The sequence below is a fragment of the Charadrius vociferus genome, unplaced genomic scaffold (genome assembly GCF_000708025.1).
Source record: "Charadrius vociferus isolate BGI_N301 unplaced genomic scaffold, ASM70802v2 scaffold158, whole genome shotgun sequence".
NCBI classification, from domain to species: domain Eukaryota; kingdom Metazoa; phylum Chordata; class Aves; order Charadriiformes; family Charadriidae; genus Charadrius; species Charadrius vociferus.
In genome coordinates this window covers 3,901,860-3,928,815 of record NW_009661372.1, presented here as the reverse complement: position 1 = coordinate 3,928,815, position 26,956 = coordinate 3,901,860, and the positions used below count along the sequence as shown (strand labels likewise).

The 26,956-nt window shown below is 44.8% G+C and overlaps 1 protein-coding gene across 1 annotated transcript; it reads right to left on the bottom strand.

The window, feature by feature from the left end:
- Positions 1-10,941: 10,941 nt before the first annotated feature.
- TICAM2 (toll-like receptor adaptor molecule 2) lies at positions 10,942-11,602 on the bottom strand. Its single transcript, XM_009893830.1, is given in 4 exon segments — positions 10,942-11,100; positions 11,103-11,232; positions 11,234-11,401; positions 11,403-11,602. Coding segments are annotated over 4 exon segments (657 nt in total).
- Positions 11,603-26,956: the final 15,354 nt, after the last annotated feature.

The following is a 26,956-nucleotide window of genomic DNA, read 5'->3' as shown; positions in this document are numbered from 1 at the left end:
CCCCCCCAAAAAGAAAAAGGATAAATCAGTTCAATTTGCTATTTTATGCACAGAAGCAATATATCATAGCCTGGGTTGCCATTTGTCCCCTTGCAAGATGGTGCATTGGATGCTGATTGTTTTGTCTGCAAACCTCTGGACCAGGAAGATGAGAACAAACTCACGGGGATTTAGAGAAGAGCAATCAAAATGATTAAGGAGCTGGTGGTATTAATTTGCGGAGGCAGATTAAAAGATGTAACTGTGTGTAAATGCTAAATTAGAAGTAAGTGGGGGTAAGAAGAATAGGTAACTTTTTCAGGAGAAGTGAGTGGGACAGAGGAATTAGTTGAAGAGTTTTACAAGCTTTAGTCAACAGAAATTGGGAAATGAAGGGAGGAAAGCGCATGCTTAGCATCAAAAATATCCCAGTAGGGAGGCTCTGTCAAGCCAGAAAAATCATTTAGAAGTTGTAGGAACTCATTGATAGAGCCATTTGTGACTGATCTGTGCAAATCATATCACATATAAGTAAAGTACTGCAGGGAACAGTGTTGGAGGGAGCATGAAGATGATAACCTGACAGACCTTTCCCCTTCCATCCCTGGAGTTTTCAGGACAGGTGATAATGTCGCATGGTCAGCGCTGATGGACCTGCAAACTACAGGGCTTCACGGTTGCTTGTAAAGTAGCAGATGTGGCAGTGCTCCTATGGATGTCAAACACTGGCACGTCCTCACTCCCTCCCAGCCTTGAATTAGGCCAAGGTCCCGGGACAGGGTCCATGAGAGGAAAATTGGTCAGGCAGGCCAGTGGGGAATGGAAATGGCTCCTGCAGAGACTTGCTGCCCGGACCATGGCAGAAGATGTACCCTGGCATGCAGCTGTGGAGCACACCAATGGGGAGTTCAGACACAGCCTGTGGGACCACCGGGCTTCCTCTTTAAACAAAAATCTCTGTCTTGTGTGGCAAATAATAGGTCTGCCTTGATACTTCAGAGATCTACCTCAGAGTCACTAGGTGCTGGCATCTATGAATTAAGCGGAGAAATAAATTATTAAAGAAAATTTTAGAGGAGTTATACCTCTCCAAGTGCCCTGCTGCCATCCTTCTCTTTCATACCTCAACATACATATATCTTCAACAATTATTTAATCCTGCTTATGTTTTATAAAGGCCATTCTCAGGACATGAGTGGACTTAAGGAGGTCTGATAATGCAGCTACATCCTGGCTGCCCTTGTTCATGTCTCACACTTCCACGCTGCCTGGCGGAGGCAGTACCTGGCTCCGGAGGGACACCAAAAGCCATGGACCTGGGTTCAGCCCCAGCTAGCGCTTCCCCGCTGCAGTTATTTTCTGACTCACAGAACAGACCTAAGCCCTGCTTCCCATAGGAAAAAAAAGCAAATATTTTGAGTCAGCGTACCTGAAGCACCATGTAGAACAAGAGATACCGATTCACTCTTTAAGGTTTCAACTGCAATCACTCATAGCCAGTCAGTGTGGTGTGGGGATGCGATACCAGGGACAATCTCACCTGGCTTACCGCCCCCTCTCTGGTGTCCCTGTGCTGGATGTACGAATAACTGCCCCATGCCCACAGGGAAGAGGGGTGTTGCTGTCAGACTGGGATTTTTGGTGGTGCCCAAAACTGTTAAAAAGGTCAGTTAGCCTTGATGCTTGATCGGTTTTGCAGTTTCCTTGCCCAAAATATACTCTCTGTTTTTGAAAGTTGTGAGTGGAGAACGGTCTTAGATGGAATAATAACATGTGTTGCAACGACTTAGTTCTCACCTCAGGGTATTCTTGTCCTCACAGCTATTCACAGGGGACAGCAGAAGGGCTTTGTCACACACAGGAGGGGCTAACGTGCTCCCCACCTTGCAGACACCTATGGTTTGGTGTGGAACAGTCTTCCCTTCCGCGCCTGCGTCACACCTCTGTGGCACTGTGTCTTACAGACCGGTGTTTTGCTGTTGCATCCACAGCCTTAGGTCCAGATTGAAGAATAAGTGTTCATTTTGCGTACAAAGGGTAATACCGTAAGGAAAAACTCCCAAGCTTGGTGGAATACTTGGTCTGAACCAGCAGGAGGGTTTTCAGGACTGCCATTGATAACATTTTGGGAGCCAAATTCTATATTCAGCAAGACATCTGGTTGTAAAAGCACTGTATTATTTAGTTTCAACCCTTCAGGTTTTTATTCCCATGTCCCAAAGGACAAAAGAGGATGGTGCAGAGCTTGCTTTCTCCTCGAGGCAGGCCATGCACAGCAGTACAGCAAAGAGAAACCTCAGCCACGTCTCAGTTGTTAGCTTTGGCACTAGAAGCGATATATCTACATTAACGTGGTGATTTCCTCAAATTTTTTATGCCGCTTTTCATCATCATGCACCAGGCAATATCCCCAGCATGACTATACTTCTGTTAGGCCTGGAACTAGCTCAGAAAACTCGGTGTTGCATTTTGCAAAGGTGGACATGCCCTCCAGCTGCTCTGCGTAGTAGTGAACGTAGCGCGGGTCTTACCTCAACCAGCACCCTTGTCCCCTACACAGACCTGGCTGAGATTTTTAGGGCAGGAACAGGATATAGGGTATAAGATTAGGAAGGCTGCCAGGATGGGGAGCCGGAGCAGATGGCGAGCTGAGCAGAGAGATTCCTTAGGCATCTGCAAGTGCCAGTATGTGAGTTGAGGCCAAATTATTCAATAAGCTGAAATACCTGTTGAAGCGCAGCCTGAATCCTGGGTTTTCCTTGAGGTGCACTGGCCACCATGGAGGGAGGTGATGATGGCAAACTCCTGTCGTCTGCTGCCAAACTTACCTTAGTCAAGCACCTTCCTGGCTGCCGGTGCTTGCCCACACCTCTGGCAGCCCCAATGGTGGCACTGATGCCGGCAGTGATGCTACATGCAGTTGCTGCCACTCGCTCTTTCTTAGCCATGAATATTTATGCACTTTCACACGAAGCAGAAGAGCTTCGTAAGGACTGACAAGAGACACCCACCCTGGAAACCTCTGCGTCCAGGAGCTGCGACACCCTCTGCAGCAGTGGGAGACCCCTGCGCCACGTGAGCCAGCCAGGAGGTGCAAACCCTGCGCCCCTCAAGGCACCGGCAGCACCTCCTCACCCTGCCCGAGCCTGAGCAACATCTGCGCGTGCTGCATCGCCAAACACCCCTCTCCCTCCTAGGACAGCAAGCACCATGTGTCGGACACACGCTCGGGTTGGGGAGGTTGCACACATGATGTAGTTTCATATTTAGGCCAAGTCTCCTAAAATGTGATTGCTTACTTTAAGTGACATTAATGATCCAGATGTTCACCCTTTGGTCTAAAACCTCATCACTCTGTAGGCAAGTCCACTGTGAGCAAGCCAGATGATGAAGTTTCTTCTTCTTTAACTGGCGACTCTTGCTTGCATCATCCTGTCAACAAAACTCTGGGGGCTGAATGCATTAGTTATTGCATATGCGGACAAACTTGGTGCAGATTGGTGTTAAAATTGTGAGAGATGTTTACGAGGCGGCTGGAGATGTGAGTCTGCAGGAACTGAAAAGTTTTGGCAGGTTTGCTGAACCCCTGAAGGCTGTGAGCTTTCCTTGTCCTGTGGCACTTAACTCGCAGCCGACAGATGGAAACCCTCTGCAGCCCACGTGTGGACACAGACCAAGACAGAGAAGTCTGGTCCTGGGAAGAGGAATTAAGCATCTCTGCCTATTCACCCTGGAGTGATGACATTATGTTTCCAGTGAAGTCAGCTGACCAAGGGTTTTACCCCCAATATCTATAACAATACTTGGCAAACAAAACAGGAATAAGAGGAAAATGATAATCTGTTTGTTTACAATTTGTAAAAAAACTTGTACAAATCATACTAACTCTATAGGCTATTAAAGTACATATTTTCACATGTGTATATATGTATGTAAGTATGTATGTGTATACAATGGAAACAGTTCAAAGGTTAACTTCCCTAAAATACACACAGTGGTTTAGTAATGGAAATATACTACAGGAGACAGATGTTATTCCACATGATGTGGGTATTTCTAAAAGGTACAAATAAGGCAAGTTTACAAATACTCTCATAAAGGGATTCAGGGTTTTTAAACAGTCTAATTAACCTACATCTTTCTTCACTATTCTGGTATTTGATGTGCAAGCTGCAAAATCTCCTCTCCTTTCTCTCTACTGCCCCTGGTTCTAATTCAAGAGGTTGAAAGTACTTTGACAGAGGTCACAATTTTCAGAAATTCAAACATTTCTATCATTAAAATCAGTGGCAGTTGTGCACCTGGTTTTTAGGTCAATATTTGCCAAGCTTGTGAAAGTTGAATTTCCCTCCAAGAAGACAAACCTAATTTTCTTCATCTCCTGCCAATCCCTAGTGTGCATTATAAAAGACTTGCACGTCTGAATTTATACATCCAAAGGCATTCCAGCTCGCTAGTGCGCAACCATACATTGTCTTTTCAGGAACAATAGCCTGGCATTTTGGGATAGGCTTCCCTAGTCTGCATAACAGATTTTGAGAAATAAAACTTGTAAATTTAACATGGCAGAACTTAAATGTAACAAAAACAAAGGCCAGAGTAAAATTAGCTGCCAAAGCAACATTTGCAACTTACAAAATAATCTCAGATTCATCAGTACAGTTGTTTTAAGTCAACATTTGGCTAAGCTATAGATAAAAAAATGCATCCAAAATTAGCTTACCATTAAAAATTAGCTCACTATACTTTAACCATGCCATTATTAGGTAGAGCCTGTTGTGTTCATGTTGTTAGCCATGCTGGAGTCAAACTGTGCTCTGGCATGGTGTGATCCTCTACCAGAGATATGCTGGGCATGCCCTGTGACTTTGCTTACAATCGATTGGTTTGACTAATCCTTTGCTCTCTTAAACTTTGACTTGTGCTCTGGTGACACCAGAAGCCTCTCCTGTCCCACAGCCTGTACCCATTGCCGTATATTGTAGACATGAAACTTCCAGAATAGGCTGCTTACAGTCTCTTTGCTGCCCTTTTTTCACCCCATTCATATTATCCCCCTGTTATCTTCCTTTCTTTGCTCCCAGGCCAAGGAAAAGATGGGCCCGACAGTGTTGATAAAGATATACAGAATTTTAGCTATTGAATTCACAAGATTTCCACAGTGGGTGGAATAAAAAATACATAACATCCTCTGCTTTCCAAGTATAGAACAGACATTTCACCTACAATGAAACCTACTCGGCTAGTCATGATACTTGGGAATACACATATTTAACTCCCAGGCATTTGTACAGACCCCTCCGCTAATTCACTGCAGAGAAAAACGAAGGAGCTGATGGGCTAGAGAGCACTCTGGGCTGACGGAAAGCTCAGAAGCCTCCAGGGGGTCCAAAATGGTTGGAAGCAAAAGAAAAGGAAAAGCAAAGGAAAGGAAGAAGAGAAGGCTCCACTGAGACCTCATAGCAGCCTTCCAGGGGGCCTACAGGAAATATGGGGAGGGACTCTTTATCAGGGAGTGTAGTGATGGGACGAGGGGTGAACTGAAGGAGGGTAGATTTAGATCAGATATCAGGAAGAAATTGTTTACCATGAGGGTGGTGAGACACTGGCACAGGTTGCCCAGAGAAGCTGTGGATGCCCCATCCCTGGAGGTGTTCAAGGCCAGGCTGGATGGGGCTTTGAGCAACCTGGTCTAGTGGAAGGTGTCCCTGCCCATGGCAGGGGGGTTGGAACTAGGTGGTCTTTGAGGTGTCTTCCAACATAAACCATTCTATGATTCTATCATCTATGTGGTAAAGATACTTTTCCTCAAATAGATGTCAGTAGAAGTGGTGGTAGGGGGTGTAATCAGAGTAATACTCTGTTTACCGTAACCACCAGCCAGCAGGAGCACAGAGAGCAAACAAAACAGAGTACAAGTGCTAGGCAACGGTTGGGATTGCAACACACCGTGCGCTGCAGCTCCTGCAGAAGCTGCTGAGTGGCTGGGAGCACGCCGGTGGTATTTCAGTCCTTGGCTTCAGATGCAAGTGCTATAAGTGTCCCTACATTTTAGTCATCAGCAGCTGTAACTGTCATTGGAAGTCTGCAGAGGCACCGAGCACTTCAGACTAGCCTGACCTTTTACATCGCCATATATATCCAGAAAACATTCTGTCTGTAGCAAAGAATCCCCGTTCCCAGCGGTTTCTGGCCACGTGGGTGTGTGCGTGCGTACGCACGTACGCAGTCACACACATATGTGCTTTGGAGAGTTCTGCTCTCATTTTCTGCCTTCTAACCATCTCCATAAGCAGCTGGTCAGAGACAAGCATGTGGCCTCTTAGCAAAGAGTTCTCTGGGAGCAGCTTCCTATGAAATCATGACCGGGGACTCATTCATTAATCTGCCTCTGATTGCTGGCTCTAGCTTGACCCTGAAGAAACAGAGAGCATGGACTAACAGGAAAAAATATTTCCAAGCCTGGCTTAATTCTAGGTTAGGAGGCAGAGGTTTGGGTGTTTTGTTTTGTTTTTTTTTTTTTAAATGACATAAGGCTCAGCTACCGAGTTTCTCAGTTCCCTTGTGTAGGGGTGTCTCTGACTGTCTGTCTGGTGGTTTTCTGATAAGAAAGACTGCTGTCATTTCGGTAGCGGATCTTCTTGAGGAGCTGCCATCGGCCACAGCCATCCCCCGTGCATTGCCCCACATCCTCCCCTCCAGACACCCGACCTGCCTGAGGAAACCCCACAAGCTCTTAAGCACTTGCCTTTAGCAGTGGGGTTTCGCATTTCTGCATAAGTCTGCAACAGACAACCATGTAACCAATTCGCTCCTTATCTAGGCTGACTGCCGCAGCATATGAGCATCTACTCCATTTTCTTCTGCAGGCTGGATTACTAAAATATGCTTTACTGGGGTTTCTTGCAAGCACGCCTCAGAAGATTCAGTTAGAGCAGATTGGAGCTGTTTGCTTGGCTTTTAATGCTAACCACACTGAGCTTATTAAAACTGTTCTCCACAGATTGCCTTAGCTTATTTAAGATTTATAAATCTCTTGGATTTATGCCACTAGTACCTCGGGTACTCAGGCTCTGTCCTTTCCTTGGGTACCCCCCAACTCTGGCTGTCTGCCAGAGAGCGCAGGCAAACCATGCCCAGCACTGGAATCTGAGGAGAAGCTGCCTTATCTCAGTTTTGGGTTTTTTGCCTTTCCTCCCCCCTGCTTCTAGTGGTTATACCAAATGAGATTGATGGTTTTCTGAGAAGGAAGAGCTGCTGCTTTTACCCTGCCCTTTCTCTAAGGGATGAATGCAGTGCAGGGTGAGGTGGCAGCCACAAGAGTTCACATATTCCACAGGCCAAGTTGCTTGGGAAACAGCTGAGACAAGTGCCAGAAATTTTGCAATAGAATTGTATACTTTTAAGAGAGAAAAAAAGAAAACAGAAAATTACTTATTCCAGTTAATAAGACTCGGCATTTTTTGCAGCAGTCTTTATAGGCCTTCAGGCAGAGCAAAGGAAAATTTAAAATCAACAAATAACGTATTGCAGAGAAAGCCAAGTATACCATTAGGTAGCTCTGCTTCCCTTTGTGCAATGCCTTCTACCACAAGATTTTCTAAATAAAATGTCCGTAGTTGTCTGTGACATAAGGATCGCTGTCCTTGTTTAACAGCTGAACATAGCAAAGCAGGGAGACATCTCTCAACAACGCTGTGAGGAGAGGTGACTGAGATTTAAGCTGGAGAGTATTTTTCCAGTGTGCTGCTTTGCTGTCCCAGCCCTCAGCATCACCACTCCCCTTCCTCACTGTTTGGGCACATCCAATTTCCAACCATTTAGAAGGCACCTGCTTCAAACACTGTTGTTGGACCTGAGGACCACTGTGGCCACCCCTCACCAACCAGGGCCAGGAGCCTTTCACTCAAGACCAGCACAATGCTCAGCAGCCGTGACATCTCTCCTCGTCTCTGACCCTTTTCTCACTTCTGCCAGGACAGAGTGTACCGAGGGGACGGGGTGGTTTCAAGGTGACATTTGGGACCTCCAGAAGGAGGAGACAGCTCAGATGCTGCTGGCTGCAGAGTGCTCCGAGATGCAGGCGAGAGTTTCCCTTGCAAATGCGATAGTCATGGCAACAGTGCTCCGGCTTCTCCGGGAGAGCAGTAATTCAGCATTAGACGTAATTCCATATATTTGGTTTGTAGTGCACTATTGCTCACCCAGTAGTATGCTCAAAACTCGCGAACTGTTTTTTTGTCACTATACCAAAGACAGGGGAGGGTCACCCGCCTTACATTTCCAGCCCTTGCAGCCACGAGTGTGAGAGCAGGGGTAGGTCACAGCTGGATGACATACGGATTTCTTAGGCTTTTCTCATCGCAGGATACGAACTTCCTCCCTTTGCCAGCGTATCCCCGCGTAACCCTTTTAAGCACTGCATTCTGCTGCAGTGCTCAGGGAGCTCCGCACGTAGCATGAAGGCGGCTGCCCGGGAAAGGTATGGCAGAGCTGCAGTCAGCAGCGAATGCAACCCAAGACAAGTCACAGGAGTTTTGCTTGGCTGGAGTCTGCAGCTCCCAGGCAGACCCTCACTATACGGCCAGGCAGTTGTCAGCCGGTGGGGCAGCACGCTAAGAATCCCTGTAAGACCAGCAGGAGGATGGGTGGTGGCCAGTAGTGACAAAGCACATGTTTCTGCATGAAAATGAGATGGCAGCTCTTATTTGTAGGCACCTAGCGTGCAAGACAGCTGTCTGTGTGGTTCTTGCAGGCAGTACGCAGCAGTACGAGCAGGCAGTAAAGCTTGCGGGAACACTTTTTTTTTTTTTTTCTGAACTAGCTACTGAAAGAGAACAACATTAAAGTGCAAATGACCTGGGGACTTTAACCCTCAAACATCGCCCAAGAGCTGCACAGTAGGATATTACCTGCAAGTTTGGGCTTCTCGCCAGCAAAGCAACTGGTATCCCCTGGGATCAGCCAGAAGGAATGGTTTTACAGAGGTGGAAGAAATAACTAGCAACAACAGTGCAGCAGCTCGGCAGCTCAAGAGCAGGAGTCTCTGGGTTGCTGAGGTTTGGTCCGAGGCTGAGAACTGGTTTCCCTTTTTGGAAACATTTTGCTGCATAACAGACCACATCTCCTCCTGTTTCTCTTAGACTTCTTCCCATTCCCTTTTCCTTCTGTCTCCTTTGAGTAATCCTCCCATTGGTATGCTTTATAGACTGTATGCTATGGACAAGTTGTCTTATGTTCACCATTTCAAATATCACAGGAAAAAAGTACATATACACCGAGGGGAAAAATAAAAAAGATAAAAATCCAGTAGACAGCACTTAAAGGAATCAGCACTGGCAGAGGAACTCTGAAAGCCTCCCACAGCCGAAACCCTCCACACGTGCTCATGGTGCTTGTGGCTCTCCTCAAGGAGCTTGGGCAGCTCCGGCCACCCCACCATGGCACGGGGGGCAGAGGAGAGCAGAGCCCACCCCCCAGTTTATGATGACCAAGTGGTGACCAAGCCATCCTCAGTGCTGGAGTCAGAAGCCCCCCTCTGTCTGTAGGCAGCTACCCGTTGACAGTAGACATCACTCCCAGCACTGGGGACACCAGGGGTGATTCACTGAGAAACCCTCTACCCTGCTCAGGACTTTCTGCCATCCCAGGCACCATGACCTGCTCTATCAAGGGTGCTTTGCGAGGGCTGCGGACACCCAGCAGCCCCTCGGCTCCACAAATTTGCTTTCCTGTAGCACAAGGGTACAGCCCGCACGTGGATGAAACGTGCGGCGTGTCCATAACTGATTCATGCCCTAAATTTTTGAGACAGGCATTCAGAGCTCTTATTCTCCTCGTTCGCAAAACAGGTAACAGAGGCAGAACACAAAACACTGTGTCCAGAATCACACCACATGGAAGCCATGGCACATCTATCACATCAGCTACCTCCCACGAGCGTGGCATCCATGCTGATCCAGACACTAAAGCCCCTCTCGCTGCCTTTTCTCTTCAGCAAGGAACAAAGTGTTTTGCTCAGAGCTGACTTTCCTTACATTTGGAATTGCCAGATTTCAGTCATTCAGAAAATAATAAATGACCTTGTTTTAATGTAATTTCCACCAGAAAAAGCAAAGATTTCCAATGCTATTTTAGTAATTACATTCCACATCAGCAGTACAAAACTATAGTGAAACCCAACTCAAGCTGGCTTACTGAATCACAGCTAGCAGTCCTACCAAGTACAGGAGGAAAAAAGAACACCAAAGATCTGTCTTAAATCTGTTCAAATATGCTTAAGAACTGGGATGCAAGAAGTGCACTCAAACTGATGCCATTTCTGTGGCTCTCCTTTTCCAGCCTCAGCTCAGAACACTTGCCTTGAAGACAAACACAGTCTCCCATACTATTCTCTCCAATGTAATTGACTGATGTTTTCCCTTAAAGAATGTTCCAAACATAGTTTAGTCTCAGAATGAGCCAAGAAAATGTTTCTTGAAATAACAAAACACATCAGAAAATGTTTTCTTTATAGAAAAACAATCCCGAATGTAACAAAAATAAAATATCTTTGAAATGGCGATTTCTCAAAGTGGCAGGATATTTCACAGAATTCTTTCATAATGCATTGATTTCATTGTGATGACAAGTGTTCCTCTTTTATTAATATTTTTCAGTATCAGCTACAAGATGTGAAAAGCTGTACATTGTTAATGGAAAACAATACACGTCTGGCAGAGCTCACAAGATAAGGCCAAACATAGCTAGGGTTTCAGTTTGGCAGCATCTTGTACCTCTAAGTTGACACAGTGACAGGCATACCTTCATATACGGCATGCATTCAACAGTACTTAATTAACATACTTCACAGAGAACTTTACCATTAGTTTTGTCAAAAGAAGAGTTCCCCTTCCTTTACAAAACAAGAGCAAGGAATATCACTTCTGCTTTATTCTAAACATGGTCTGTCTTCACAGTTTTTCACCATGACAAGTGCTCTAGTTTCTGTTTCATCCTTTCCGCCCTCCGTGTCTCTGACTGTTGCCTGTATGTATACTCATGGAAAATTTTCTCCACTTGTTTTTCAAAGCCAGAACTATCCTCTTACAGTGCATTAACAGCCTGCAAAACAAAACAAAAAAAGCCTTCTCCTGGGCAAGTGCGTTACTCAGTGGCCTCACAGGTACCCCAGAGTTGTAATTTATGCTATTAAGAGCATTGACAAAGGAGGCAAAAGACTGAAACACATGCCAAGATCCATTCAGAAAATTTTGTCGATAGCATAATAGCCCATGCTGAGCAATTCACAGCATCACTTAAGTTTTCCAAGACCTACTTGCTACAAGGCATTGCTGCAAAGATTATTCCAGATTTAACACCAAATTTATTCTGCAGCAAGTTCTGGACCTGGATGGCTTCATCTGCATCATTGTCAGCACGGAATCATGAACTTACAGAAAGCAGCCTCAGTAGTCTCATTACTGCTGCAAACTCCTGAAGCCCTGCTTGTGGGCTCTCCAATTCCAGCAGAGAGGCCGCACAGTTCATTAGTTGGCTTGGAGTCTCCTAGACCTGTACTCAAGCTGTCAGCCTTTTGCTGGTCTCTGCTGAGAGTGCTTTGTCTGGAGTTAGTACTGCCCATTACTAAAAACACAGGCATCCAAAAATGATTTGTTGATGTGACTAATGCCCGCTTTCTCCATTTAAAAAAAAAAAAAAAAAAGTCAGAGACAGAAAAAAGCAAAAGAGCTACTGGCTGTTAGGATAATGTAAAAACAGAATTCCTTGCCTTTTTTAGATAACAAAGTTGTTTGACTGGAGGAAGCTATTACTCGTGCTGCTGAAAGAAGGCAGAAATGCTGAGAGAAAAGCTGATATTCAAGTTCAGTAGTTCCCAGCCCCTTTTTGTTGATGAACTCGTTGCTGAGCGCTCCAGCCAGGCACTTCCCTTGGAGACCCACCAGCCATCACCAATAGGAAAGTCCATCCAGGGAGGTCCAGCTCTTGTTGTGGTTCCTGTGCTGGAAAGGGAGGTGCTGTGCTGAAGACGTTGGCACAGGGATGGCAGGGTGGGAGCTCATCCCTCCCCAGCATGATCTGCGCTCTCATCCCAGTGGAAACCAGTGCCAGTCAGACACAGGGGCTGCCCAGCTGCCAGCAGCACTGCAAAGCCAATGTGTCTGCTCTGGAGAGGTGACATAAGGTGCAGCGCCTGCAGAAAACTGAACGGCCAGCCTTTCACTGACTCATTGCCGTTTATTTCTTTAATCATCATTTGCAGAGCTTAAGCTGAACTTACATAAGCATCTCCCCTTTGTGCAAAGGAGCTGGAGGAGCTGGGATTTTTAATTCTGCTAATGCCGCTCGCAGACCTGAGCAAAGCCCCCAGGTGAGAGCAGGGCAGGAGGGGTCCTGCCACGTTCAGCCGCTGCCAAACTGATCTAGCTGTAGCACGAAAGTGCAGCCGAGGCTCACACCCTTGCAGGGAATTTAGGCAACTGAATTGGCCTTTACATTAATCTGGGCTCCAGTGCCCTGGCCCAGGTTAGAGAGGACATCTGGGGCAGCATGCGGCCTTGGACAGTAAGGGCAGTGGTATCTGCATGGAGAGCAGCATCTGCCTGGCGTGGCCCCACCACTCCTCTTCTTTTTGCTTCCCCTCCTCTCGTTTAATCTCCTTCCCCCTAAAAAGCTGGTTGCTGCACAGCCTCGTGGCTGAGGAGAAACGAGCAGGGTCACCCGTGGGACTGTGGGTGTTCCCCCTCCACCAGCCGGAGAGGTTTCAGACATGAAGCAATATGGGTCTGAACACCTTCCCTGTGGGCTTGGTGGTCTCTCAGCTCCTCCTGCCCTGAGAAACCTGTCAAGGTCTCCCACAGCTAGGTCTTCTGACCCACAGATTTTCCTTTTTTTACACACCAGGTTAAGCCAGCATTAGTCCGTTCATGTCTAAGTATAGCACAAGCGGCCGGAGTCATCCACCGCTTCATGCTTTCCCACCGTTACAGCCCTGTCCAGCTCCTCACAGTGTGCTTCTGTCCTTAAATAGTAGTTTCATTTTATCAGTAGAGCTTCAGGTGTTTTCCAATGACTGGGTGAAGAGCCAGCATTCGTATTTGACGTGGGAAGAGCAGAGCCACGGAAAGCAATGTCACTTCTGTTCCTCAGTGACATGCAGCATGTGCGGATCCTCTCTCCCTCCAACTCCGTTTTCCATCAGGCCATGACATTTTCCTCATTAAGTGAAAGTCCACTCTGAATGTTGTGTTTTAATGTGGTAATCTCAAAAATATGGGCAGGAGAACCCACTGCCTCCAGAGGCAGGGGCCAAAACACTGCAACTCCTTTCGGGGTAAAAACAATTAACTGCATTAAAACCAACTAGGTTACTTTTTTTTTTTTTTTTTCTTTTCCTAAAGCAGTTTCAGCCTGGGTCAAGTCATTAAATATTGGAATAAGCATGTCTGTGAGGATACGTGGTGACTTGATCATGCGACCTTGCACATGAAGGAGGTGGCTCCAGATCTTATGGGAATGGTGGATTTGAGAGAAAACACTGCCCGTGAGAGAAGGGAGCAGTGTATTATCGGCAATGCAGCCTGCAGTAGGAAGCTGATAGCATGGACAGTGAAAATGTCTTACACATGGACATAAAGACACAATATCGCTGTACACTTGTTTCTTGTGTGCTTTCAGTCCCCTGTAAATCTGTGGCAGTGCATGTGTGGGATCTATGCTTTCTACACAGCATCCCCAGAGCAGCGCCTGGTGTTTGTCTGACCATGCTCCCATGGCACAGAACTTATTTTCAAATGATTCAGCAGAAGTTTGGGCTTATTTCTTTCATTTGAAAGAAAGCACAAAGAAAAGACAGCAATTCAGAGGTTTGCTTTCGCAGTGAGAATGAATTGGCAGTGAGCTAAGTGCATTGAGCAGTAATTATAGTAAGACTCAGAGCTTCTGTGCTAATGATCCCCTAAATTAAATTCCTATGTGACCTAATGCAGGGCCAGGCGTGTAGTTTCTGTGCTTGGTTGCTGCCCTCTCTTGGCAGCATTACCAACCTCCAGGAGAGAAAACAGAATGAAGGGTGTCAAGATGAGAAAAGTATCAAATCATGCTCACTCAGAGAAGATGGAAGAAAATGTCTTGTACCAAAGAAACAATGCAACATTTTGCATCTTTCTCCACATTGGAAAAATAATGAATTGCTTGTAAGAAGTCAGATCTTCTGTCTTCTCTAAGACGAGGTTCATTGACTTGGTATGTGTATGAGAGAGAGAACTGATTTGGGTGATGAGACTGTCACAGACCATCATCCTTTCTTATACATTATTTTATACACCTACCAACTACCTTGTCCTTTCTCCCCCATAAAAACAATTTTCTAAAAAAAGGGTGATTTTTGCTTTTCAATCCCTAGAAGAATATTTGAGCAGACTTCCAAGGCATTACCTCAATAGCCTTCTATAAAGATTTCCATCTCTTAGTATACATGTATGTATATTTTATTATCAGTGTCAAAAAGACTGAAAGAAAAGTGGATCCTGTGAATAATGGTAATCTTTTGTGGCAAATGTTACAGGAGAAGCCGCTGCCTGAGCATTCATACCCCATTCAGGAGTTGCACACCCACCACCCAAGTCTTTCACTGATGGGACCAGGGACCCTTTGCAGCGAGTGATTCCTGTGTGTCGCACACACACACACACACACACACACACACACACACACACTTACTGTCGGGCACACTCACTCCTTCTTCAGGCTGGACCCTAGGTAATAAATACAAAGCCTTGGATAAATGAAATTCAAAATCTGTTCCCCAGTAGAGTCCAAGAAAAACCTGTGGGAAGTGGGAATCGGACTGGAAGCAGTGAAAATATTCTCGTTGGGTTAAATGGTGACTGGAGTATGCCTACCTGACTCAAAGTAATATTACCCATGTGGTCCATGATGAGAAAAGTGCTTTAAGGAACTTAAAGAACTTGTTTCTGATCAAGATTTGCATTTAATTCATCTGCACAAACAACAACAGAAATGTGCAATGGCTCATGAGTACAGTGAGAAAAATAAAAAAAAAAAAAAGTGAAATTGTTTAGGGTAGCACACTTGCATTAAAAATTTTGTCATTGAGTCACCAGAATTTGTGCAGTGTTTAAGAAATCACAGCCATCGACAACAGACTTGCCTTTTTAAACACCTGTGTATTGATAAAGCAAGATGAAAATGAGAGGATTTACAGCAGCCGGTACATTTTTCTACAATGGTCATTTACAATACATGAATGTGTCTAAGAGCCTTAGATGCTGTTTTGGCCATTTTTGATTGAATTGATTCAACCCAGAGTGGTCTATCAGTTGGCGGATCCACTGGAAGTCAAGGCTCCTTCTTTGTTCTGATAAACCGATACCAATTCCAAAAAAGCAGAAAGTGGTTTGCCTGTAGATGCTATTAGAGAAACTGATATAGTTGGAAAAATCAGAGAAAATATTGGGTGCTCAAACCTGGAAATCTGAAGAAGGGCTTGAGTGACTTAAAGTTTGTTCATTTCTTCCTGTCATATCAGTTATTTAATAAAGTGTGTTACTTCTTCCAGCCATGTGCCTTCTTTGTCCTTACACCATCATGGTTACGATGAAATATCATTCTGACAAAGGCACAAAGCAATAACATGATTTAATAATAATGGCACAGTTAATTTCACTAACGAGATTGGCTGTTTGCTGTTACCTCTTTGATGTTTGTTTGGGAACACAGCACCAAGAAAAGGCTGAGTTCACTAGGAACAAAGCTGTGATTCTAACCCTGTCAACTGACATTTGTAAGCTGAAATTCAAAAACCTGTTTTCTACATCATTTAAGTGCTTCCTGTTGATGAACATACTCGTGAAGCTTAGACCTTAGTTTCTTTCCTTGGGAATTCGCTGCTCTGCCGCACCATACCCAGGGCCTGCTCATCATTTGGTGCTAACTTGAAACATCTGCTGTGAAGAGGAACGCACGCGAGCTAGGCAGGTACAGCACAAGAAAACCCCAGTATCTGACTTACCAGCCATGACACAACGAGAAGATGAAAGATCTGTTCCTGCAGCGCCTGAAAGCCCTCCTTGCCATTACTGGGGAAGGTTTCACATTTGCTGAACAGCAGCACCACCGTGTGACACACACGTGTCATGCCCGATAGGGCCACACACCTATATATTAACGCTGTGCTCACCAAACAGGGGCATAGGTACTGGTCACAGGAGCCACAGGCACACCCCCCTCCCCTCCACCCCCACCCCCCATCCCAAATCATTCTGGTGGCAGTTACTTCAGCTTTACCCTGTTTCATTTGCGGTCACACTTGGAACACGGACCACTGATCCGGTGATCAATCAGCTCCCGGAGCTCCAGCCCTGGAAGGTGCTGGGAATGGGGCTCCAGATCTGGTCATTCTGGTTTGTTTGGAAGGACTGCTTCTGTCCTTTACAGGTTTGGTTTGGAAGGACTGCGTCTGTCATTACAGGCACCCTGCGGGCGTACTAACTCTTAGCACTGTTAAAGATGCACCAGGAGTTCGACTAATCTGCCTTCCCTGCTGGGGCTGAGAAGAAATATGGAAGAAATGCAACCTGTGTGTGGCCTCAGTGAGACAACGGCATGGGGTTTTTGAAGTTTAAGAAGTGTTGCCCGCAGAGGCTTCAAGCAATAGGTAGGGAGACTGTACAGAGGCTCGTAACTGAAAAGAAAGAGCAAGAATAAAAATCAGTAAAGTCATGTCAGTATTGCTTGGGGACACAAAGTTCTGGATGATTATAATCCAGTCCTTTGGAGCTGTGATTTGCAGGCACAGCACAATAGTGCAGTGAATCCTTCCATGAAGGATTAGGATAATTTCTTCTTTTCATAGATGCCAAATTTTATAACGTTAGAGCCTTCTAAATAAGCAAATCAGGGTCAAGCCAACATTATGTCATTCCCTGAATACTGGCCAGGACTATCCTCAATGTTTTTAAATACAAAAGAGAGAACCATTTTGTAGAGGACAAAAAACCAATATTACATTTTTTCATGGTACAAATGTGCCCAATATTTATTGTGTACATTTCAACAACTTTTGGCACGATGCTAAGGAAAAAGTGGAAAAGAGCTGAGGTGCTTATGAACTAAAGACAGGAAAAATCTGATTGCCCTTCTTTTAGTGGTAACCAGCCTTGGGGGTTCAAGCATAAACGTGGAAGATATGTTTTCAAAAAGCCTTCTCTGATTTTTCATGCTTTTGCAAGGAAACAGTTTTACATAAAAGAATGACTCTTCCAGCTAAAAAAGATAGTAGAAGAAGAAAAATACCTATTTTAGTATTTCTCTTCTTCCTCTCACCACTTGTGCATAGTTATGATAGTGGTCAGCTTACAAATGCAAATCTACATCAGAAACGCTGTCACATTTATTATTTTTTTTTCCAGCTGAAAGACAAACCCAGGTCTTTTGAACACTGACTTCCCCAGAGAATGGATTCTCAAACCAGTCTACTGTGAATTTGCTTGAGACAAGAGCCAGTAAACACAGTAATGGAAGAGGCCACCTGTGCTGCAGCTGCCAGATGTTATCATCTCACCCCAAAATTACACGTGGATGTGTTGCAGAAGAGCACAGTCCTCAAGCAGCATGTGTGAAAAAACTCTTAGAGCCCTTTAACAGTTGCCCTGTACAACTCGGAAGGTCAGCACAAGGGATGCAGTGTTTCTACTACAATCCTACATCTTTCATAAAGAGGTGAGAGCTGAATCAACAAATCCGCACAGTGCCAAAGTTTCTATGGCTCCCACGAAATCTTCTTTCATACAGTTGTTTACAGGCTGTAAACTTTAATGGGACTCTGGACCAAGCTTGGGAACTCACTGTGCTAAGCTCTGTGCAAGATGTGCAATAACGAGGCAGCTTCTGTCTCTGAAAACTCAGCAGTGTAAGTCGTGACAGAACGCGCCAGCTGGATGACACAAGCAGGCTGTCAGGATAACGTGCTCCTCTTGCACTGCTGCCAGCACAGCCAGCCCTCCACTATCCGGGCGGTGGAGGCACTTGGCTCCACAGAGCTGGCGTGAGTCAGGAAGCAGAACCACCACGTGCACGAGTCATGCACCAGCATTTTTCGGTGACCTCTTGGGAGTCTCTGTGCATCAAAATGCAAGCAAGCATTACTGGCATTCCTCTTCAGCAGTGCTCTCTCACTGCAGGTTCTTAGAGCGTCATTTAAAGGTAATTTCCATTATCCATAACATTTTACTCCAGCACTACTTCCTGCGAATAATTGAGAACTGATTGTACTTGAAGATGCGACAACATGAGAGACCCTTCCTCACTTAATAAGGGTCACAGGCAGTTTGGAGCGATACACCTTAATGCTAAACAACAGCTTATGCTAACCTTTAAGTGGCTCTTCTGGTTTTAAAAGTCAGGATAGACAAACCAGTCTCATAAAATTAATTCCTTAATCCCTTTAGAGCACTGTTAAGGCCACATACATACATGGCAGGAAACAAACCAGGTGGTTTACATTGCTGAGAAAGGCTGTCCTTCACAGGACAGGCCATCCCCTCGCAGATCAGCTCCTGAATCAATAGTGCTTAGGACTGCATATTAAATTAAATAATTTTCAGTTTACTGTGTTATTATACCAAGCTGAAGACTGCAGCAACAGAAGACTGGATTGTGAGCTGACCCCCCTTCCTGCAGGAGAGACAGGTCCATCAGAGGGGCATGGAGGGCCACAGCTGGGGTGGCAGCAGCACCCAGTGCCTGATTTCCACCTGCCAACATACATCTGTTGGAGCCCTAAGCGAACCCAGGTGAAGCTCAACTGTACATGGCATTTGTCACTCCATAACAGGTATCTACCTTACTGATAAAGCCAGTAGTGCCTACATGGGTCCACAAGTCAAAAGCTCCACACAGGGAGATATTTGACTTTGCTTCAAGCATGGGTTTGAGCACGGACAATCCATCAGCCCCCTCTGAACAGCCCCCCTGCTCAGGATTTCATTGGCATCTCCTTCCATAACTTGGTTTTAGCCTTCCTGCTTCTTCCACTCACTTGGATCAGCACATTCCTACATATGTTATCTAGTACCCGGGACTCCAGGTACTCAAGTAATTATTTTAATAAAACTTAAAACTCATGGAAGGCTGCTGTGGACTGTCTGCATTACACTTAAGCACAAATATTTTTCCTCTATGGGTTCTGGTGTTCCTGTACTCTCACTTTGCCATCTCAACCACCTAGCCTTCTAGCACACGTACACACGGTTCTACAGCTTCGTGCCCCACAATAAAGCATTACAGGCAGAGGTATCATTCTCTATGTGCATTCTTCAGAAATATGTTTGCATTTGATATTATTTTGAACTCCTAAATCTCATGGAGATTTTTGATAAAGCAAGTTTGCTCTTCTCCTATGGCTGTAGCATTTCACACTCAAAGATCATCGTCTCTTTCTTTTCCAGTCTGCAGTGGATAGCAGCTTGCAGGCAAAAGCCAGCACAAGTGAGCTGCGCCGGCTGTGGAGGACTCAAGCTAACATTTGTGGTTCAAGGCAATTTACCAGTACAGAACACAAGGCCTTCACTGAAAGGGCATGACTGCTCATCAGGAGTAACCTTTGCCAGCAAGAAGAGGCTGCAATGCTGCCTCGCAGAGGGACTTTCACTTCTGGGCTGAAAAGAAGCAAATCTGGAAGTTAAGGGGATATTTCTGTGGGTTATTTCTTCACACAGTTGGGAAATGCAGAAGCCTTGTGGTTCCTCTCCCACAGTCGACACAGACCTTCTCCATCTCATCCCACCCACAAGCCTCTTAGAGATGAGGAAAAGCCTTCCCCTTGGGAAGCTTGACTCTGCTCCCACTGAGCAGTCACATCCTTTGGAATTTCTCAATCAGAAGAGCTTTTGCCCACCTGCAGCTTTCTGGGGGGAGACCACACAGGGGCTTTGCTCTCCTGCCCTCCCAAGCAGCAGCCACATCACTGGCAGTGCCCAAGCTGATGCCAATGGGACCCACAGTCCCTGGAGGGGGAACCACCCCATCCCTCTCCCTGGATCACCCTGACACCAGGCGTGACATCCCACCTGCCCATGGTACACAGCAGAGTTGTGGGCATTAAGCGGATGTCTCTGGAGGGACACCAGGGCCATTGCCAGTGAGACCTTGCTCCTGATGTCCCTCCTCTAGGATCCCCATCACAGCATGTCTCAGATCCCTTTGCGGAGGTGGGTGCTGAGTTCTACTCCCTCCCTTCCCACAGCAGGGTCAGAGTCAGGGGCAGTGCCATGGGGTGTCTTGGAGAGGGGCAGCTGGGCACATACTGGGAGCGGAAGGCCATGGGCTGGGGAGGTGTCTCTCTCAGGCAGGGCGGTGACAGCTCCTCAGGTCAGCAGGAGGCTCAGGCCATTCAATTTGGGGTTTTGTGGTGTTTTCTTTTAGGATATCCCACATTAGCTACACCGTTGCACAAATACATCATGGTCAGCTTTTCATTCTTCATTTGAGATGCTGCCACAGGCATGCAGAGAACATGTTGGAGCTGCAGGTGGGTGGATAATGGTCTCTGCAGGGTCTGGGTTTCTCTGTGCTGCTGCTAACTTTCCAAGTGCCGTTTTGCAGTTACCACAACCAAACTTGTCCATTCTCGTTCTGTTCCTTCTGGGCAGCTGCGTGTTCATGAACACACAGAGCTGTTTTCACTGTGAACTGCCACAAGATGGCAAAATTCTCACCAGCATTGCTCCCAAATGGAGCACTGAAGGCTGGAGCTGTGGCTGCAGGACAGGAGAAAGTGCAGTATTTCCCTGTCCCTTGGATTAGTTGCTCCTCGGCATGTCCAGGAGTGCCTCTCCAACAGCCTCCAGAGACCAAGAGTTGCTCGCTGTCTCTGAACACTGGAGAGAAGCAGAACATGCAACTGCTCCCATCGGGCATGAAACACCCCAAAATCTCCCTGCCACTCCCTAAGCCTTTACACCGTGATGGCAAGGAGGCGCAAAGGTAGCATGCACTTATTATTGTGCTGCCCTTAGTTGTGACCAGTCTACAAACCCCTGCAATGGCATAAAGCTCAGAGAAGGCAGACAAAGGTGATGTGATCACAAGGCTCAGAAAGGAATCTAGGACATGGCCACAGCTATTGTAAAGGATGCTGAACTTAACACCAAGGGGGTCAATGGGTGGCTTCTCCTGACAATAAATGACTACATCAGTTGAGTGGGTCAACTGGTTATGTATATGGCCTTCCTTAAAATAAGCAATAGAACGTATAATATTCCTGAGCCAGCCAGACCAACATGAGGGGAGTGTATATGTGGCTGAGCCCAACAAAGAGTACAAAAGTCAAGCAACCAGTAAAACAGACATGGAAGAAAGCAATGGGCTTGAGCTGGCTTCAACCCACCTATGCCTTCCCAGTGAGTGGGGCCCCAATCAATACAGCATTTGTAATATCCCTATATGCTCCACTGTCTTGATGCTGGTAATGGGAATCCTGTTTGTATTGTAGTTCAGTTGTGTATTACAATTGCTGTATTGTTCTTGTGTTGTGATTTCAGTGCGGTGTTGTCACTCTTCAAAATCCTATATAGTGTCAAATATCCTCAAATGAGTAGATTTGGTATTAAAATATTAAACTTCAGTATATAGTAACCAATAATGTGGAAGGCAATGATCAAGGTAATGTTATATTTTCAATGTGTTTGAGTAGCTCCTGGGTGCTCAGGATATAGACAAGTCTTAAAAGCAACCACTTTCCTTAATTGCCACCCAATGAGTTAGGCTGGGTGAATAAAATTTTAGGCCTTGCTTAAATTGGAGTCCTTTTTTCTATGGAACAGATAATTAGGGCTAAATTTTTAAAACACCTTGTGTCATTTGCTGCTTTCTTTTGAACTAGACTCTGCCACTCTGTTTTGTAACTCGTGCCGCTAACTGAATATTTTGGATGAAGTATTTAATTAGACAAAACTCTTCTGAGGTAGTTAGTGACAAAAGTGGTAAAATTATTCCTGTCTGGTTTGGTTTTTCATATGTTGTTGTTCGTTCATTACTATTATTATTCTACACTGGTATTGCTTTTGCTAAACCAGTTAAAATATATCTGGATGACTTAATTTTCTGAGCTGACTTGTGTCACTTTCTGCTAACACTAGAGATGGAGCAAAAATTAAAAAGGCTAAAGGGGCATGTCAAATGAAACTTTCCTATTTATTTTAATGTAGACAACAATAAAAATTACTATAAAGGTGTCTTAGTGTCCTAACACACAGTACTAAAGAAGGATTCTCAGGAGCTTTCATTGGTCATTCAGATACAAATGGAGTCAGTGAAATTCCTATGAGAGAGTTTATTACCTGTCACTGCTTCCAAATCTAGCTGTCAGCAGCCTCAAAAACACTCATCAGATTTGTTTATCTTCCTAAAAATATCACAACAATTGGGCTATTTTTGGACAGGTCACAGAGTGTAAAATTATTATGGAAAGGCAAACCTCAGAATCATAGTGGAGACAACCCCGCTCAGATGTCAGATTTTATTAGATATTTATTCACCAGTTAAGGCCTCAATTCAAAGCAGTTTAGCACATCCTTAGTCAGAACCCCAATGGTATGGGCTTCATCAATGTACTCTGATATGTGTTTAAGTGATTTACCAACTTAAAAGAACGAGTCAGGCTTTGTCTATCTTGTAATAAAATCTTATCTCATCATATCTGATTTACTGCTATCTGGATCTAAGTGTGTTGTCTGCTGCCAAAAGACCAAACACTGGAAGTTAATAATGCACTATCAATTTGGTTGTGTAGGTTAAAAGAAGGATGTATATTACATATGAATGTTCTGCTGCAAAAGAAAGCTGAGTAGTGATATCACAATTTTGTTTTCAATGGTTTGTTGAGTGGAATTACTTAGGTTGGGTTTTTTTCCCCTATCAGTTCTATGCTGGCAGCAGTCTTAAGGGATTTCAAGGTTGCCATAATGTATTAATTAAACCTGCATGTGTCACTCAGCACTAGAGCGAGTGATGACTTTGACTGATATAACTGTACAGGAGTGGATATTTTAATTTTGGGGTAAGTATATTAAGAGAAGAAAGTACTGCACAACAGGACAAACTCAAAAGGAGAGTTAAATAATTTCCCTTCATTTTGGAAGAAAGAGTTGAGTCCTCCTGGAAATGCCTTTCCCAACCTAGAAGGATCTGTAAGCACTGGAATAATGCATGGGATGAAGCGTTGCAGGTTCATTTGCTGTAAGGATGCTGACTGGGTCAAATACAACAAGATAGGCAGGCGAAGGGCTTGGGTTTTATCCAGATTGGGTTTAGGAATTAACACTGAGCTATAGGGCTGAACGAGCCCAAAGCCCTTCCAGACATGCCCTGTTCTGCCCCAAACCTGTAATATTCATGGGAATATTATATGGAGGGAGGGGGAATCAATAGCTGCCGAGACAGGTTTCCTAGGAAGGTGATCTTTGCCCCTCAAAACCTGTGGGGCTTCACATGGAATTTAAACCCTTGAATTCCTTTTTCTTTTCATCTGGTGCCAAGTCTATGCCTCCAGTGGTTGTAGGCTGTGATTCAGTTGGGTATTGAAGCATTAAAAATGAATACTTTTTTTTCTCTGGACATATTCTTGGGCTTGAACTTAAGCATATGTCTCAAGGATATGATGCATTTATAGCAGCCAGTTATTGAAAAAATATCTGTTCTTTTCATTCTTGCACATTCTCTGCCCTTACCCGCTCACTCCCTGTTATTCTAATACGCAATGTTGTAATAATGAAATCCAGATTCACCTGAGCTAACATTTCGACGACATTTTTTTAAATTTTATTTTTTAATGTCTTTGTAGTCATTTTCTAAACATATCACAGAGAACTCTGCCTAAGGCTTGTATCAGCTGAACAGCCAACCTTTCTCATCAGGCAATGCTGCTGAAAGGACAAGAAATGCAAATCTGCAAAGCACTGAATAATTACAGTCACCGAGGGGAGGCTGTTTTCACAGCTATCTTACCACCCACACAGACATTTAGATGCTAAGTTACACTTGAGAAAAAACGTTGCGGATATTGTTATGATAGCTACACAAAAACCCCATTTCTTTAACTCTCTTCATTGTCAGCATTGTATCATAACACTACAAGACAAGAGACACAGTTTAACAGCATGGGCAAAATGTTGAACAGTAGTTGATCTTTTGCTTCCTGTCCTCACCTGGTAAGACCTAAAAACTCATGTCTAGCTCAGGGACTCGGCACTATTCACAGCGTAAATGTGCTTTTGGTCATAGAAGAGCTGAGTTCTGTCTGTCTGTCTAACGTTGCAGGTAAGTCCCTTAAAACATAGGGGTTTTTTCCTCATTTTGAAAGTCCACATCTGCAAATAATTTATGATCTGGCTTTTTTTTTTTTTTTTCATTTGGGTTTTGTGGGGGAGGTGGGATGCACATTATCCTTAAGGGTCAAATGTCTTACAGTGATTCTACAGCTCCTAATGTGGAACACGCACGTGAGATTCTGATGTGAATCAGAGCCTGTCTAGGTGATATGAAAATACACGCAGCCTGTGGTTACTGGATTCCTACAGCAAGCGAACAAAGTGTCCAAAATATCCTATGCACATCAAAATGCACCACCATTCCAGGGAGTGCCACTCACAAACGGAATGTAATTCTGGTGAGATGAGGTGCATGGTGAGGTGTCACAGGGGCATTAGTTAGGACTCTGACTTCAGATTAATGCAAGATCAGTGGGGTTTAGACCAAATAAAGAATAGAGCTAGTTTTGTGCTTTTCCCAAGACAGCAGCTTTATCCAATAAAAGAAAAAGAACCAAGACACAAAACATATCTTTTGGCTATTCAGTTCTTCTGATGGTGAAACCTCTCAAAACATATCTGTCTTTAAAGAGTCTGGTTCTAACTTTGAAGAACCATTTGGAAGTTGGACTCAATGATCCTTATAGGTCCCTTCCAGCATGAGATATTCTATGATTCTATGGTTTGAAGGCACTACGCTGTCAGATGATTTTTTGGCTACTCGAGATTTCATGCAAACAAACTGTGAAGAAAAACACAGAACAGGGAAACTTAAACAAATGCTTTGTCATGTTGTAAGCAGCCCCACACTTCCAAAAGGCTCCCTATGAAGCTTGTGGTCTATTTCAGACATCTAGGGTGTTCTCACGTACCCAAGGCTATCACCCCTCCTAAAGCCAACTTAGTTCTTCCTTCATTCAGTTAAAAAGAGTTACAGTACTGCATTGAGATGCTCTTTCTTGCTAAACTTCTTCTCTAAGAATTGTTTCATATACCTGTCTGGCTCTTTTCACTTCAGTCACCAGGCATCACAAAGTTTTTCCAATAAACAGCCAAAATCTAGTTATGGCTCTTCCGGCTCAGAACCTGTCCTTGGAATGCCTGTTTTGAGACTCAAATGCTGTCTATGAATCTGTAACAAAAACACTTTAAAATGCTAATTTACATTATATACATGAGAATTATTGGCTGTTTTAATCAATAGTAATATAATGTTAATAAGATTAATAATAATATTAATAACAATAATAATTTGTGCTATTTTGATTGGTTCGTTTGCTTTTTCATTGTTGAATAATCATGGAATCATGGAATTTTCAGAGTTGGAAGGGACCTCTAGAGATCATCTAGTCCAAGTCCCCTGCTAAAGCAGGGTTGCCTACAGCACATTACTCAGGACTGCATCCAGGCAGGTTTTGAAAATCTCCAGAGAAGGAGACTCCACAACCTCCCTGGGCAGCCTGTGCCAGTGCTCTGATTGATACCTGTTTCTCTTTGTTTTGTTTTGGGGTTTTGTTTGTTTTTTGGGGTTTTTTTGGTTGGTTTTTTGGAAGGGAATGGAAGAAAAGCAGAAAGATTAATGTACGTTACAGTTATTACAACAGAATTATACTCAATTAGAAACCTAGCCCAAACCTGGACACAGTATTCCAGTTGTGGCCTCACCAGTGCTGAGTAGAGGGGGAGAATGACCTCCCTCGACCTACTGGTCACACTCTTCCCTATGCAGCCCAGGATTCCATTGGCCTTTCTGGCAACAAGGATACATTGCTGCGTCATGGATAATTTACTATCTACCAGGACCCCCAAATCCTTCTCCTCAGAGCTACTTCCCAGCAGGTCCACCCCTAACCTATACTGGTGCCTGGCATTCTTCCTCCCCAGGTGCAGGACCTTGCACTTGCTTTTGTTGAACCTCATCAGGTTCTTCTCTGCCCAGCTCTCCAGCCGGTCCAGGTCACGCTGGATGGCAGCGCGGCCCTCTGGAGAGTCAGCCACCCCTCCCAGTTTGGTATCATCAGCGAACTTGCTGAGGATACACTCTGTCCTCTCATCCAGCTCATTGATGAATATATTGAACAAAATTGGACCGAGTATTGACCCCTGGGGGACACCACTGGTTACAGGCCTCCAACTAGAATCTGTGCCACTGATCACAACCCTCTGAGTTCTGACACACAGCCAGCTCTCAATCCACCTCACTGTCTCCTCATCTAGCCCAGTGGGCAACACCGGCATTTAAATAATAGTAATATCTTTTTCTCTATTTTTAATTTGTAATTTTAAATAGTTCTTCAAATGGTAATTCAGCCTGTGCTTTTGGAGAGAACTGATAATTAGCCTTGCTCCTGGCTGTCAGAAATGGAACAAACCCCACCTGCCTCACCTGAGGGAGGGCCTGGAAATGTCTCTTAATTGTGTTAGAACTGATGAACCCCTGTGGTGTGTAGATCCTGGAAGATCCAAAATCGTCTTGTCAGTTTAGAACTAAATTTTTACCTCCTGTACCCCGGGAAGCTGTGTGGCTTATGATGGATCAGCAGAAGGCAGAGTTGTGAGTTCATCAAGTCCAGAATATTTTTTTGTGTGATGGCTTACAAGAATGTGCAGTGTTCTGCAGCCATAAAAAGGCTTTGAAGTAGACACCA